The sequence below is a fragment of the Hemiscyllium ocellatum genome, chromosome 25 (assembly GCF_020745735.1).
Source record: "Hemiscyllium ocellatum isolate sHemOce1 chromosome 25, sHemOce1.pat.X.cur, whole genome shotgun sequence".
NCBI classification, from domain to species: Eukaryota; Metazoa; Chordata; class Chondrichthyes; order Orectolobiformes; family Hemiscylliidae; genus Hemiscyllium; species Hemiscyllium ocellatum.
The window spans coordinates 15,907,180-15,922,208 of NC_083425.1; the positions used below are offsets into that span (position 1 = coordinate 15,907,180).

The window sequence follows — 15,029 nt, forward strand, 5'->3', positions numbered from 1 at the left end:
AACTTTTCTTGATGATTGTAGCAAACTCAAAGTTTGGTATCTATTTATTTACTCAGTCTTCCCCATCCCAATATATAAGCTCTTCCTTTTGATGTCACTCAGAGACACAATAGCCTTTCATGCTCCCACTTTCTATAGATCACAGATAATGCCAGGTTGCAGAGACTTGGAAACTGAAGTAATGGTAAACAGAAAATGCTGGTAATGTTTAACTGGCTAGGTTCTATCTGTGAAGATAAGTTGAGTTAACATTTCAGAATGATGACCTTTCACCAGGATTGGTGTCATAGACTTCAGTGGTGAAGTGTTTCCAGGTTTCTGTAAATATACTCTGTTCAGCTGATTTGGCTTACACTCAACCAGAAGGTGTTCTGATGCAGTGGGGATACCAGTGTCCAGCTTGCAGTTTGCATACAATGTTCTGAAAGGAAGTCAGGTGCATCAGAATATTAGACCCATATCCTGGCTGAACATAACAGATGAGAATGGAAGGCCTGGGTTTTGTCAGTATTATGCCCCTCATAATTCTGACATGAATTGAGTGACAGAAAATTTCCTGCTCCATGTTTGAAGCTGTTGAGAATATTCAAACCTAAATGGACAATTTTCTACACCATTTTCTGAAAGTTTCCGCTTTGGGTTTTAACAGTGAATGGAATTTTGCTGACGTTTTATTGAACGACTTAAACGATTAAATAAAAGTCTGACCTCTAATGACATTGCTTGCGTGCTATTCATCAACTCCTGACTAACCTACTGGGAAATTCATTCAAATCCTTGGAAGAAGAAGAGCTAAATACTTGTATTGAGCAACAAAATAAAACCTCGTGATTTGCTAGATAGCAGACTGCCAACAAGAGATGGTGCCTAGCAACACTTGATAGTAATTCAAAATTGCATTTTTGAGCTCAGCTGACTGCAGTGATATGTTTCTGAGATTTATGTCCCTCCATAAATAAGAGGAAGCAAAATATGTTTTTTTTTAAAGTGCTATCACACTTTCAAACCGCAGTGCTCAAAGTCCCCTACAAATAATAGCTAAGGTCATGTGTATGGTTTAATCACATGGAGCAACATGTATGCAAAATGAACAAATCTTCATCAACTATTCCAAAATAGGCTTTGACATTTAAAAAAAAATGTCATTAGGTTATAAAAACCAAATTCTTTCAGCGCTTCAAGCTGCTCATTTGATCTAACAACTTCTTTTTAAAAATCAAGATATTGTGAACCTCAATTATTCCCAGTGGACCAGAACCAAAGTAAATAATCCTTTCGTCTTTGAATGGAAAAATAGTTTCTGAAAATAAATTCCTCTTGCAGCACATTTTCCAGCAATCTCAAACGACGAGTGGGTCTGAGTCAGAGAAGCATTTCACTGGTGGGTTTCTGAAGACCACTTGAGGGTGAAAGTCTTGACAGACAACCTGTGTTATAGGTGGGCTCTGAAACATTATAAATCCATACGGCATTTAAATCTTTACAGAGATGGGCTATGACCAATGAATGTACCAGATTGGTAATCCATCATGGCTTGTCTGTTTAACTCAGTAAATTGGAGCCAGCAGAATGCCTAAAGATTTATATAAAAATAAAATTTTGCGGAGGCTGGGAATCTGAAATACAAATAGAAAGTGCTGGAGAAACCCAGCAATTCAGGCAGCATCTGTGTAGAGAGTGGCAACGTTAATGTTTTGAATTCAGTATAGAGAAACCTCAATTATCTGAATATCAATTATCCTAACGAAATACTGCCTGCCCATCTTGAACAGACAATTGAGGTTCCTCTATATTATGTACTCTTCAGAATTGAAAGGAGAGGGAAAATTGTGCTTTTTACACAATGGATAGAGAGGAAGAGGAGAGGTTGGAACCGATGGCGAGCAGCAAAAGACAATGGAAATGCTAATGATGGTGGAGGAGTGATAGAGATATAAAATAAGTGTAAATGATAGGAATGAAAGGAGAAAATGGGCTTACTCTGCTGAGAGAAAAGCCAAGATAACGCAAACAAGACATGGCCAGGGAGGGGATTGGGGCTTGAGTGTTGGTTGACATTGCTTACGGCAGGCCTGGACTGAGAATGATGATTACTGGATACTGATATTGTGGCAAGTCCTGATTGCCAGGGCGCTAGCGTGGGTGTGCCATCTGTATTAGAAACATGAGTTGTCGATTGGTCATAATATCAACCAGCCCCTAACATTGGTAGCAAAATGCTGCACCTGCTGAAATACAGACATAAATGACCAGCAAAATCTGGCAGCATCTACAGAGCAAGAAATGAAAGCCATGAGAAATTTGGGAAATTGGGTGAGATCTCCAGTGAAGACCTTCTCAAAGTTAAAAAGTCCCAATTTCCGTTAGTGAGCAGAACTAAGCCCATTTGCATAGATTATTGCTCATCATTATTAAATCTCCCCTCATTAATATGCAGATTCCCATTTTTCCATCGCTGCTTAGAAACTAGGTGCTCTTGAATTCCCAACACGAAAGTCAGTGTGGTTACCTGGCAACTCCCAACTTGCTGCTAGCTCCTCTGGCCTTCCAACTTAGAGCTGTAGAGGTCTAAAGAACAAAGAAGGGTTATTTGGACCATCACGTTTGTCCTGGTCAAAAACAAGCACCTAATTACTATCATCCCACTTTCCAGCCCATACCCTTGAATATTTTGGCATCTCATTTGGACATCTAAATGCTACTTCAATATTATGAAGGTTTCTGCCTTTACCATCTTTTCAGGAAGTGCTTTCCAAATTTCCATCACCTGGCTGGAAATAAAGTCTCTAATCCCCTCTAAACCTCCTACCCCTTCCTTTATATCAATGCCCCTGCTTGTTCATCTATCCATCAAGGGGTAAAGCTCTTCTTGTCCACTATGATTATGCCTCATTTCAGTCATGTCACCCCTCTGTTCCCTCTGCTCCAAGGAAAACAGTCCCAGTCTGTCCAATTTCTCTTCATAAGTAAAACTCTGCAGCCCAGGTAACATCTCAGCGAATCTCCTCTGCACCCTCTCCAGCGCCATCTTGGATTCGAGATGCCAGTGTCTCAGGGCATGCTCCCTGAGCAGTGACCATATTCCATCCATGGACCTTGGCATCCAGCCTCATTGCATCATCTCCACATTTCCCATCCACCTAGAATGTGCATCTGCAATTCAATGCTGCACTTTGGAGCACACTGGCACCTTGCACTGCAGTGCTTCTTGTGGCTTCCAGTGCCAGTCCTGGGGGAAGCAAATGGCCTTTCTCTGCACCAGCCCTTCCTCCAGATTCATGTCTATAAAGCAGGGTGCTGACTTCCCCTTCCCTGCCACGTCTGGGGCAAACTGTGCAGGGCAGTAATAGCTAGCGCTTGACTAGGTGTACAACGCCTTTTAAGTAGGATGCCAGTGTCAGGAATCCTGGGATGTGCCAGCATTGCCACGTACAACAAATGCGATAAATAAGTTCGCGTTCGGCGAGTGGGTCGGTGTAGGGGCTGGTACGTAGTCAATGAGGTGAGTTTGGGACGATGATGTGGACGATCTCTCTCAGCCTTGCACATTTTTAAAAAAAAAACATTAAACTTGGCAAAGCAGATGCTTGGCTGATTTCTAGAAAGGCGATACTTGACTGATTTCCTCATTCCTGATGAAGGGCTTATGCCCGAAACGTTGATTCTCCTGCTCCTCAGATGCTGCCTGACCTGTGCTTTTCCAGCACCACACACTCGACTCTGATCTCCAGAATCTGCCAATCTCACTTTCCCCTAATTTCTAGAAAGATCCAGGCCAGTGTTCCATGATCGATAACTTCTTGGCTCTACTATGAAGGGTCAAAAGTGTAATTGTTTTGAGCAAGTGAAAGGGAAGATGGAGGGAATGAATGAGAATGGAAGCTCCATGATTGTGTGGAGGGACTAAATGTCAACAGGTTACCAGCCGCAAGGCCAAGGGGAATGGTAATGAGATAACAAAACAAAAGGTGAGTGTAGAGGGGGTGTAAATGGTGGGATGTTGAATGGCTGCCAATAGAAAGCAAAATACAGGAAATGAATGGGAAAGTAAACCAGCAAAGGAAAGCCAAACTGAATGGAGGCAGAGTTAATGATCTGAAACGGTTGGACTTGTTGTTGAATCCAGATGCTGTAAAGTATCTGGTCTGAAAATGAGCTGTTACTCCTTGAGGTTGTGCAGAGCTCCATAGAATGGAAATGGAGTATTCACTGAGAAGGGGGAAGTAGTACACAAGGGTAAGACAGGGAAGGTTGTTAATAGATGGTCATCAAGATATCGTCCTACCTATCCAGTGTCCTTGGCAGACCTTCACCTTAGCAAGGAACAATAATGAAGTTCTCACTTACAATGCATTTAGCAAACAGCCTGTCAGCTGAACTCAGGCAGAGATTCAAAGGTAGTTATGGTCACTCTCACCCTTATGGTTGACATCAGTGGATTATTGCATGCAGGAAAATACAACATCAGCAATGCCTCATTGTTTACGAGGGAAGCCACAGGAGCTCTGTATAAAAGGAAAGGAGACTTTGTTCATGCCCTCACTAACCAGAACAGCGCAAGAGGAGACAGTATGGGAATTTTCAGGCTGGCAGGATTTCCAGTGGTATCAGATCCACTTTACTGTGTGTATGTTATTCTTTGAGCCCTCCATGTGAACAGGATTTCCATTAATACAAAAGGTTTTCATTCCCTTAACGAGCACTTGGAGTTTGACCATGACTAGGAGAAACTCTTGTTGAATGCCTGTTATCCTGCGAATTCAGGACACATTCCTCCTGCGGTAGTCAGCTATACCCATCTGTTGGCAGCTTCACAAAGGACCAGGAAGGTGGCTTCTGGATGTTGTGTGCCCATAATACCCCAGACCGATACCTCATGTCTGCTACCTGACCACTTGCGAACAGCGTGGATATAATGAGAGCTGTACGGAAGCTAGGACTGCATTGGAGCCAATCATTGGATTTGGGACGTAATGGGTCAGTTACATGGATTTTTTGGGAGACTACCACCAGCACTCATCACAGAGTGTGTCTGATCTCATTTAATATCTACTCTGAAGGGGCTGTGCAAATCCTCTACAAGTTAACTGTGGGTTGAAGAGCAGTTGGCTGGACTGTTATGATTGGCCCCTTTCTGGGCTTGTCTCTGCAGTCACAATGACCTTGGCTGACAATATGCTTGATCTCTGTCTGATCTTGTACTGCAGGCCTGAATACACATGCATCTGTGTCCGATGGAAGGTAGGTCATTGGCTACCAAGTGCAGCATTCCCTGGTGGTTCCTCAGGGCTGTTGTGGAGATTTGCACCATTTCTGTGCTGGGAAGGATAGGATCTGTGATCTTGGAACCAGTCTCTTGTATGCTGTTTGACTGGCCACAGGCTGGATGGCAGGCCTGTCCATGCATCTTTGTGTATGAACCTCAGCATTCCTCTGTCAGTCATAGTCACAGTCATCCCATAGAAATCCTGGAAATTGGCTTCAGCAAATATTCCCTTTTAAAGTTTAGGATGATTAACTTTTTAAAGAAATCTTGCATTCTGACTTTTTTCTCTTTTTGAATATGTTTTCACTGTTTAGAAAGTCCGTAGGAAAAGTTTTGCTTTCTGTTCACTTGCTGTTACTTACAGAGCAGAAGTAATTCCAAACCTTCGGTTGTTCATTTTACCTCCAGTGGTGAAGCACATCCTGTGCTTACCAAAATGTTTCAGGCCATCTTCAGTGGTCTTGCTCTCACTATGAATGCTTTCAGAGGAACTTTCTTTGAGGAAGCGAACAAAAAGAGAACCCAGTGTCTTAAAACTTCCATGACTGTAAATTGAACAGATGCATAATGGACTCTGACCCAAATCTGATTGTGTTCACTGCTAGGACTCAATTCAGAGGCTCGAGTCCGGTCCAAACATGGACGTTGGATTTATAGCCCTTTTATCACTTATCACTAACGAGCAGGACTGTCTTTTTCACTTCATGAAAGATTTTTGAAAAAAGTTAGCCCAATTATGTCAGATATTGAGAGATGGGCAGGAAATAAGATGGTGTTTGGATGCAGATTGGCCAAGATCTAACTGAATTCCAGCCAGGCCAGAGGGGCTGAATGGCCTGCTGTTTCTGTGCTCCTAAATGGACCATGTCAAGGCTCAAGGAAAGCAGGCCAGCCTAATTCCTGGGATGGCTGGACATTTCCATAAGGAGAGATTGAGGTGACTGAGCCTGTCTTGTCTACAGTTTCAAAAAATAAGAGGTGATCCCCTGAAATTTAGAACATTCTTAAAAGTTTCAACAGGGTAGATGCAGAAAGGATGTCTTCCCCAGGCTTTACGGAGCAAGTGGGGGCCTGCACCTAGGGTATGCAGTCACAGAATAAGGTCCAGGCCATTCAGACTGAGATGAGGAGGGATTTCTTCACTCAGACGGTGGTGAATCTTTGGAAGCCTCTAACCCAGAGGGCTAAGGAAGCCCAGTTGTTGAGCTGTGCTGCCCATAATCCTCATGCTGCTTTGCAGACCTCTACTGTCTGCAAGCGACATCCGGAACTGAATGTCAGTACGTACATCTGAGCAGCTGCATAGCCAGACAGCTTAGAGGGAATTGGGAATGAAGCGAGGAATCAAAGGATATAAATTTCTATTGAGAGATTTTTAGATTATGATGACACCAAGGGGTATTAGGTTAACACAGGGAAATGGCATTGATTTGGATGACCAGCCATAATTTGGAATAGCAGAACAGACTCAAGGCATTAAATAGCTTACTTGTGCCTCTGTTTCTATGCTATATTAAATCCCTGATCCATGATGGAGTTGCTGTCTTCATTGTCTTTAGTATCAGAGACTCCTGGATTAAAGATAGGTTCCAGCTCTGTCAGTGTGGAGTGATTGCTGTAAGCTCGGTTTATTGAAATTACCTGTTCCGGGGCGTAGTGACATACCTCTGGAGCAAGTGGGACTTGAACCTGGGTCTCCTGGCTCAGAGACTGGGATGCTACAAATGCACCATAACAAATGGTTGCTGAGATTGCCAGTTGGAAATTGTGATTATCTAAGACGTCCTCTTGATTTAGTTGGCTGCTGTTGGACAGCAATGATTGAGAATGGCTTTCGGGTGTTCCAACACAGTGACGCTCTTACCTTACATCATTTAGAAGTTTTGAGGGTTTTATTTTACATTCGAATTGGGGGAGAAAAGAAAGCACAATTTCAAAGGCAGTTCAGAGAATCAGCACAAAATAACTTCGTAAATCCTTTTATATCTTCTCAGGAAGGAATAACCTTTAACAAACACACAAATGACATAATGTAGGCTGCCCTTAAGAGGATTGAATTGTAACTATCTGAATGCGTCTCATCTGCGTAATTAATCAGTGATTTGTGTGTGTTCCGACGCACAAGTTATAGTTTGTTCCATTATAGATATCCACTTTGAGTTCAGGAGGAGTGCATTTCAGGAGATGTAGAGAGAGGGATGTTGCACTCGCTGTAGTTTAGATATAATGACCCACTTACTACAGAGCTGTGAGCCTTAAGATTTCTCCAGTAAACTCAAAGCGACTCTTGGCATTGAATGTATCTTATATCATGTCTTTGAAATATGTGCCCAAGTAGATTGTTTCATGAGGAGATGCAATCCATTGCAGCATTTGGCTTTCTCTGTGGCTATCCAATGGTTATTTGTGTTGTTGTAAGGCCTGAGTCACAGCCAGGGTCTGTGGGCCACTGAACCAGTTATTGACCTTCTGATGCTGTTGCTATTGGAATCAATTTTAGTTGCTTGGCACATCACAATTCTCTGGTGAATGAAGGTCTGCTTCAAAGCTACTCAACCACTGCAGAGCCAACACATTACTCACAGGTATCCTGGGATTTACTGTGCTCTGTTGCAATCTCAATTAATGTGATAAAATGTAGGACAATGCACGAAGCAATGTGCCATGTGGCTGATGAGGTGAGAAGCTGTTGTTCAGCATTGGAATGCATTGGTTTTATCAAGTATAATAATTTGTAATTTCAAACCTACCACTTGCTCTATTTAATGAGAATCTTCTGTAGTTTTATCAGGCAGAAGTCAGACAAAAGTCAATGAAGCATGACATAGGGCAGGGTGTGAATCAATCCCATCAGTTTCTGCCTGGCAGATTAAGCTAAATTAATATCCTAACCAAAGTTAATTACTTGTGAACTTCTGTCGTTCACTCTGGTCCAGTTGGCAGTATTACTGCAAAACAGCATAACTGCTGAGTGCACACATAACTGACAGAGTAAAAAATATCACTAAGCTTTCTCTTGTTGGAATACAGTTTAGCTATTTCACATAACTTTTATTGTGTCCTATTCCCCTTCCTTCCAGGCTATTCGCATTATAAATATATAGTTTCCTTGTGGATTTGCAACACTTCTCTTGACTGCAAATACATTATTTTTCAATATTTCTCCCTTTTAAGTGTTTTCTTCATTGTTTACACGATGATAAGCAATATTTTCCTTTCCCATTATTCCTGTGTTGAACAGATTGTACTTGCTGAAGGAGTGATTGGTGCAAAAGAAATAGGGAGATTTTGTTTGCATTCTTAGTGACTTGTGCTGGTTGAACACTTCATAACCATCGTCCTCAGAGGTAGAAAGGAAACCTCCATCCAACCATTGTCTCAGACTAATCTTTTGTTTAAGTGCTTCAAATGAGATATTTTATTTGCATTATTCCATGGTGCTGGTTGTTATCGTTATTTGTACAGTTCTGTCTGGCTATCATTCTCCAGAAATTCACCAAGGATCCTAAGACGGCACCTTTCAAACCCATGACTATTTCCATCCAGAAGGACAAGGACAGCAGGTACACGGAAACACTATCATCCGTAAATTCCCCTCCAAACCATACACTATCCTGACTTGCTGTTCCTTCTATTGCTGTTCCTTCACTATCAGTGTGTCAAAATCCTGGAATTCCCTCCCTAAGGGCATTGTGGATCTACCTACAGCAGCAGTTCACTACAAGGGCAGTGAGGGATAGTGTCGGCCCAGCCAGTGACACCTCATCCCATGAATGAATAAAACAAAGTTCTCCCTGAAACTGTCTACGTACGGTGAAAAGAGTATAACGCCATGTCTCTTTAATCTTTCTTTGTCTATTCCATAGCTCTGTAGTTTAGACTGAATATCTTTACGAGTTTAACTTGCCATATTTGAGCCCATACACAGCGAAAATGTAATTTACAGTGCCATTGTCATTCTGCCTTGTACTTTGTAAACACAAAATTACTGAATTCAGTTTAAAACTCTCAGCCTCGTTATGAGGTACTGTAGAGAATACCAAGTCTTGGGACTGGATACCCAAGTCTGGGAAGGACAATTGACAGTATAGTTCACCTCAAACATCAACAGTGTCATCTGAGTTCTACATCGAATCTCATCTTCTCTGTTGACATTACGCTGGAAAGGGTAGTAAACGGTGTGGAAGACAAGAACAAAGGATATAACCAGATTGCTGAGAGGGCTGACATGGGGCAAGTGAACTTCAAACAGAAAAGGATGAGATGACAGATAATTTGTTAGAAGTTGTGAGGAGAGGCAATGGAAGATAAATGGTACAATTCTAAGAAGGATGAACATACAGAGAATTGTTGGGCTGGTATTGATCAAATCTTTGGCAGGATTGGTTAACAAGGTTTTCAATAAAACATTTTGGAATTTATAAATAAAGTCATAGAATGCAGAAGTCTTGTGGTTTTGCTAAACATAAGTAAAACACCATTTTGGCTCCAAGTGTTGTACAGTATTGTGACTGAGCTGAAAACGTGTAGCTGGAAAAGCGCAGCAGATCAGGCAGCATCCAAGGAACAGGAGATTCGACGTTTCGGGCATAAGCCCTTCTTCAGGAATTGTGTCTGATTCTGGGTACTACAATTTAGGAAAGAATGAAGGCTTTGGGAAAAAGGTATGGGGTAACTTATTAGAATTGTTCCAGGGATAAGGAATCACAGGTATCCAAATAAACTAGAGAACCCGCAATTCTTTTCCTTGGAACAAGGAAGATTAAGGGGAGAAATGCATTGGCACTTAAAGTTTTGGTAAATTTAAATGGAGCAAATTAAGAGAAGCCCTTTCTGATGGCGACAGTGTTCATATTTGAGATGATTGACAAAAGACCCAGGGCAACCACATTGAGTGGTTAGAATTCAGAGTGCATTGCTTAATAGGCTGTGATGGAAGCACTTTTAACTGCAGCTTTCAAAAGGAAATAGAATAAATACTTAAGAGAGAAGATCAGAGGTTTTTGGGAAAAGGGCAGGTGAGTCACACTAACTGGATTGCCTTTGAAAGAGCCAGCACAGACTGTGCTATAATATTCCCATGACTCTGTGGTCACTGCTCCTGCCAAGTATTGACCCAAAGCTGTGATGAAGAGCAGAAATCAGCAGCATCTTTACCTAAAATAAACATCTGCTCTGAAAGTTCTCATTGAAGCATGTATCCTGAGTGCCACCCATTGTATTTGTTCATATTTGATACCCTGTAAACCTGGAAGAATCTAATCACATGAACAGCAAATAATGAACATGATATACATATGATATTTGACTAAGATGACTTTTCGTATATCTGTTGCAGCTTAAAGAAAAATTCCAAAGACAGACCAACCTATGCAGAACTTATGGTAAGGACGAATTTATCAATCATAAATTGCATTTCCCAGCTCGAGACTGGTTGTGATATGGGAATTGTTTTGAATTTAGTCAGCAAATTGGGTTGATGATAGTAAGACGGTCTGAAATCCTTTATCGCATTGAACTGGCTGATCTGTTGGGAATAAATGTCCAAACTGTCCTTAAAGGTGCTCATAGATGCCACCACAATGTTTATTGATAATAGTTAACCTTGATGTAGAGTTGGGAAGGGAGTGGTCAGGCCCCACCATCTATCTCAAGACCTATTGGACCTGGAGTCAAAGATCCTCTGTACTGATGAGCTGTCTGGGATCTTAGCAGCACACCTGTTTGATGTGAATCAGGCCTGAGACCCAATATTGGGTGTTCCTTGAGCCAATTTGCACCTGAATATTGAGCATTATGGGCGAACATTTAGGCTTCTACGTTCATACAGACAGAATAAGTATTCCTATTTATAAAACGTCACTGTCTTTTGTCTGAAGGAACTGGTGTACGGATCAAAGTAGTTGAAGGCATTTTGGAACTGGATTCTAGAGTGTTCAGTGTAACTTTAATTGTAAGGTCAAAGTCAATTACAATTTAAGACTGAGATTTTAAGAGCCAATCTAAAGGTGCTGACTAGCGACAAAACCACTCCTGCTAAAAGTGTGTTTTCACAAGTTTTATTGAATTGATTTAAGTTTATCACAAAAGAATGTTGAGAATAAGACAGTAGTTCATTTGGTTCACATTGAAACTCCAGCCTGTGACTGCTAGCTGCCTGGAGATGTCTCAAGCTCTGTTGTTCTTCTGTCTTTTCTTTTTGTGCATTTAACCACCAAAGGTGACTAGCCACTACCCCTGAGCATGATCAGAGGCTTTCTGAACTCTGATCTCCCAACACATGTAGAGCACATGGTCAATCCTGCATTGCTGAGGCATTGTACATCCATTTTATATCTGGTTTCTTAAAATTCATGGTCATCCTCCCGAGATCACTTCTTGCTATGGACAGAATGGTTCTCTGACGTCATTTTATGTAAAAACAAAATCCTTTTCTTTCTATTTTTTTCCCTGTAAGTTGAGAATCCTAAAGCTGGCAGTGAAATATCTGCACTTACTGATGCTGCCCGGACCTAGTTAACTAAAAATAACAAGAGTACAAGCTGTTCCGACATAAAATTTTATGTTGAGTCTATACAAGTATCAATGCGTAGAGACAACCAGCATATTAAAACTGAAGTCACACAAATACACATGTAAGACCACATGATGCATTCAAGCAATGGTCAACTAAGAATTGAAAAATGAACGCTGACCTACCCTACTCCAGAAATGAGAATATTCTATGCTAAACTGAGTTCAGGAGTTCATTTTATATACATAAAAGGTCAAATAACTATGTGACTATAATACTAATTACAGAAACTAATTCCAAAGTTTTGTGCACACATTTTTGATATAGAGGCCTGCGACTAGTTCTTTTTAAAAACAATCATTTGACAAGGCTAACTGGATATTTTGGAGCATAGAACTATGCCTTCAAACTTAAAAAAAATACTGTTTCACTTCAAAAGTCATTACAGTTTATGGCAATTGTAAAATGAGTTTTCTCCAGCACTCTATCTATTAGCTTGAGTCCTAAATGGAAGCCATGGTGTGGGGATACTGGTGTTTGACTGGGTGGGCAAAGTCAGAAGTCACATAATACCAGTTTATAGTCCAACAGGCTTATTTAAAGTTACAAGTTTTCGGAGCACTGCTCCTTCGCATTTCAATGCGTCTGTTGGACTATAACCTGGTGTGCGACTCCTGATACAAATGGAAGCCTCCAGCTTTGTTTTTATTTGACCTGAAGTGATGTGTCACTCCACATGATACGTAGTCTTGTATTCACAGACAAAAGACCATGTCACCAATGTCTTTCATTGACCATATTAACACTTTGTTTTTAACTAAATGTTTAATTAAACCAAACTAATAATTGAAAAATGAATTCAGTTCCACACTGTTCCAGAAATGAAGAATATTCTATGCTAAACTGACTTCAGGAGTCCATTTTACTTGCATTGAGACAGCTATGGGGTGAGGAATCATGTGCCCTGGTGTTTCACCTATTTTCAAGCCTGTTATTCCACCCACCGGCCTCCAAAACCACCCTTTCTTCACATCCTTCAACGCACAGAATTAAGACCCATTGGCATTTTGTGTCAAACTGTTTTATAAGTGTTGAGCAAAACATTTTGGATTTTATTCTCTGTGCCGTTATTTATAAAGACCATCAAAAGCGCAGGTTTCAATACAAAACAGCTTACAACCACTGCTTTCTCTGATAAATGCATGCAACTTGGTTGTTCATTGTAGACAAACAACTATACAAGTTTTGAATGTGTCCCATGCAGTATCTGGACAGCAATCTCCAGATTGTGACGGTGATCAAGCCCAACATGTGGAGATTGAGCCCAACATGGAGCAGATCAAATCTTTGTGGGGAGTGTGAGCCCAGCATGGCTAAGCACTTAAGGACTGCAATGTTAAACTTTTAGTTATATTTCTGCAATTTTCTACTTTGTGCCTAAGATTTTGTATCTGGGTACCTTTGTATCTATGACGGCATTGGGAGTGGCGCCATCGTATACTTTGCACTCTACTCGTGCGTTCCTGTACTCGAATACACATGACATTAAAATCAAAACTAAAAGTCTTTGCTTTGTCAACACTAAAATTACACTTTGCATTTATTGACAAATATTTTCAGATTTTAAATTGAAAGTAAACAATCTTACACATTACCAGTGTGGAACATACAGTAAGATGACAAAGTACTGTAGATGGATTGATTTATGAGGAGAGAGGAGTAGGGTTTGTATGTACATCAGCAGTGAACAACCTCTGTGGGTGGGTGTTTGTTCATCTCTAAGTTCTCTTGGTCTCTCTCTCTCTTTCTGTCTGCCTGTGTTTTTCCCTGTCTGTTGCTCTCTCTCTCTCTCTGTTGTTTCTTGTTCTTCCTGTCTCTCCCTCCTTATGCCTCCTCCCACCTGACACTCCTCCTCTGTGTTTCTTCTCGTCCTCCATGGTCTCTTCCCACTCCCACAGGATCATTCTCTGCCCTCGCTGTCAATCTCAAGCTCTTCTGTCCATCATCATCACTTCCCCCTGACTATGTCTATTGCCCACCTCTGTCACTGTTCCCTGTCTCCTCCCCCATCTGTTTCCCTCCTCTACTTTCTCTCTGAATTCCTCCCCCCTTTATGCCCCCCACCCCAGCTCACTCGTGCTCTTTCATTCTTAGACTTACCGTCAGCCACTCACATAAAGCATCGTTTGGGAATTGAACTTATTGTCACGTGCACAGCGAAAAGCTTTGACTTATGTGAGCTACAGGCAGATCACCGAGTTAAGTGGCATAGATAAATAAATAATAGGTAAACAGCAACAAAATAAAAAAACAGGTACAGGTGAATACTAAGAGTTTGTGAGTCCATTCTGTATTCTAACAACAGCAGGGTAGAAACTGTTTTGAAACCGGCTGGTGCATGTATTCAGGCTTCTGTACCTTCTCCCCGATGGTAGAGGTTGTAGAAAAGCATTGCCAGGGTGGGATGGATATTTGAGAATGCTGGCGGCTTTTCCTTGACAGCGGGCCTGGTAGGTGGATTCTATAGATGGGAGGTTGGCCTTTGTGATTGTCCATGTCACATTCACCACTCTCTGTAACTGTCTCCGATCTTGAATGTTACAGTTGCCATTGCAGGTAGGAATACATCAAACAGAATGCTTACGATGGTGCACCTATAAAAGTTGGCAAGGGTAATCACCGTCATGCCTAATTTTCTCAGCTACCTGAGGAAGAGAGACGTTGTTGAGCCTTTGTAACCAGTAACACATGAAGAGTCCAAGAAAGCTTGTTGTGGATGACCACTCCCAGGAGCTTGATACACTCTCCACTCGTTCCACCTTTGAACTGTTGGGAAGTGAAAGAGAGAAGGTTAGTTTGGGAGGTGGGGCTGGGGTTGGTGGGCAGGCAGCTGGATGAAGGCGCCATCATCCCTGAGACACCATTGAGAAGTAGGTATTCCAGAAGATCAGGGGAGGTGAAGGAAACCTCAGCTGTCATGGGACACCATAGAGTAGGAGGGAGGTTAGAGGTCAGGATGTCAGGTCAGATAGGTTCAGAGCAAGACTGCACACAACAAGCAGGTCAAGAAGGTTTTTCCAAGGTACAGCTGATGAACTTGATGCTTTCAATTACCTCACCCTGTCCTCTGTTAGCTTCTAGCCATGTCCAATCAAACAATCTCAAAATCTGACATGAGGTCTGACACATCTTACTTGGCCAGTGATGGCTATTGTTCAGAACAATAGCCACTATTATTTGATTTTTTTT

General features: G+C 41.6%; 1 protein-coding gene across 1 annotated transcript in view; it reads left to right on the plus strand.

The window, feature by feature from the left end:
- Window positions 1-15,029, plus strand: part of map2k6 (mitogen-activated protein kinase kinase 6) — a 125,010-nt gene that overhangs the window by 92,496 nt on the left and 17,485 nt on the right. Inside the window, exon 11 of the mRNA XM_060844481.1 lies at window positions 10,605-10,650. Within this exon, the coding sequence (XP_060700464.1) occupies window positions 10,605-10,650 (46 nt within the window). The remainder of the gene's footprint in view (window positions 1-10,604; window positions 10,651-15,029) is intronic.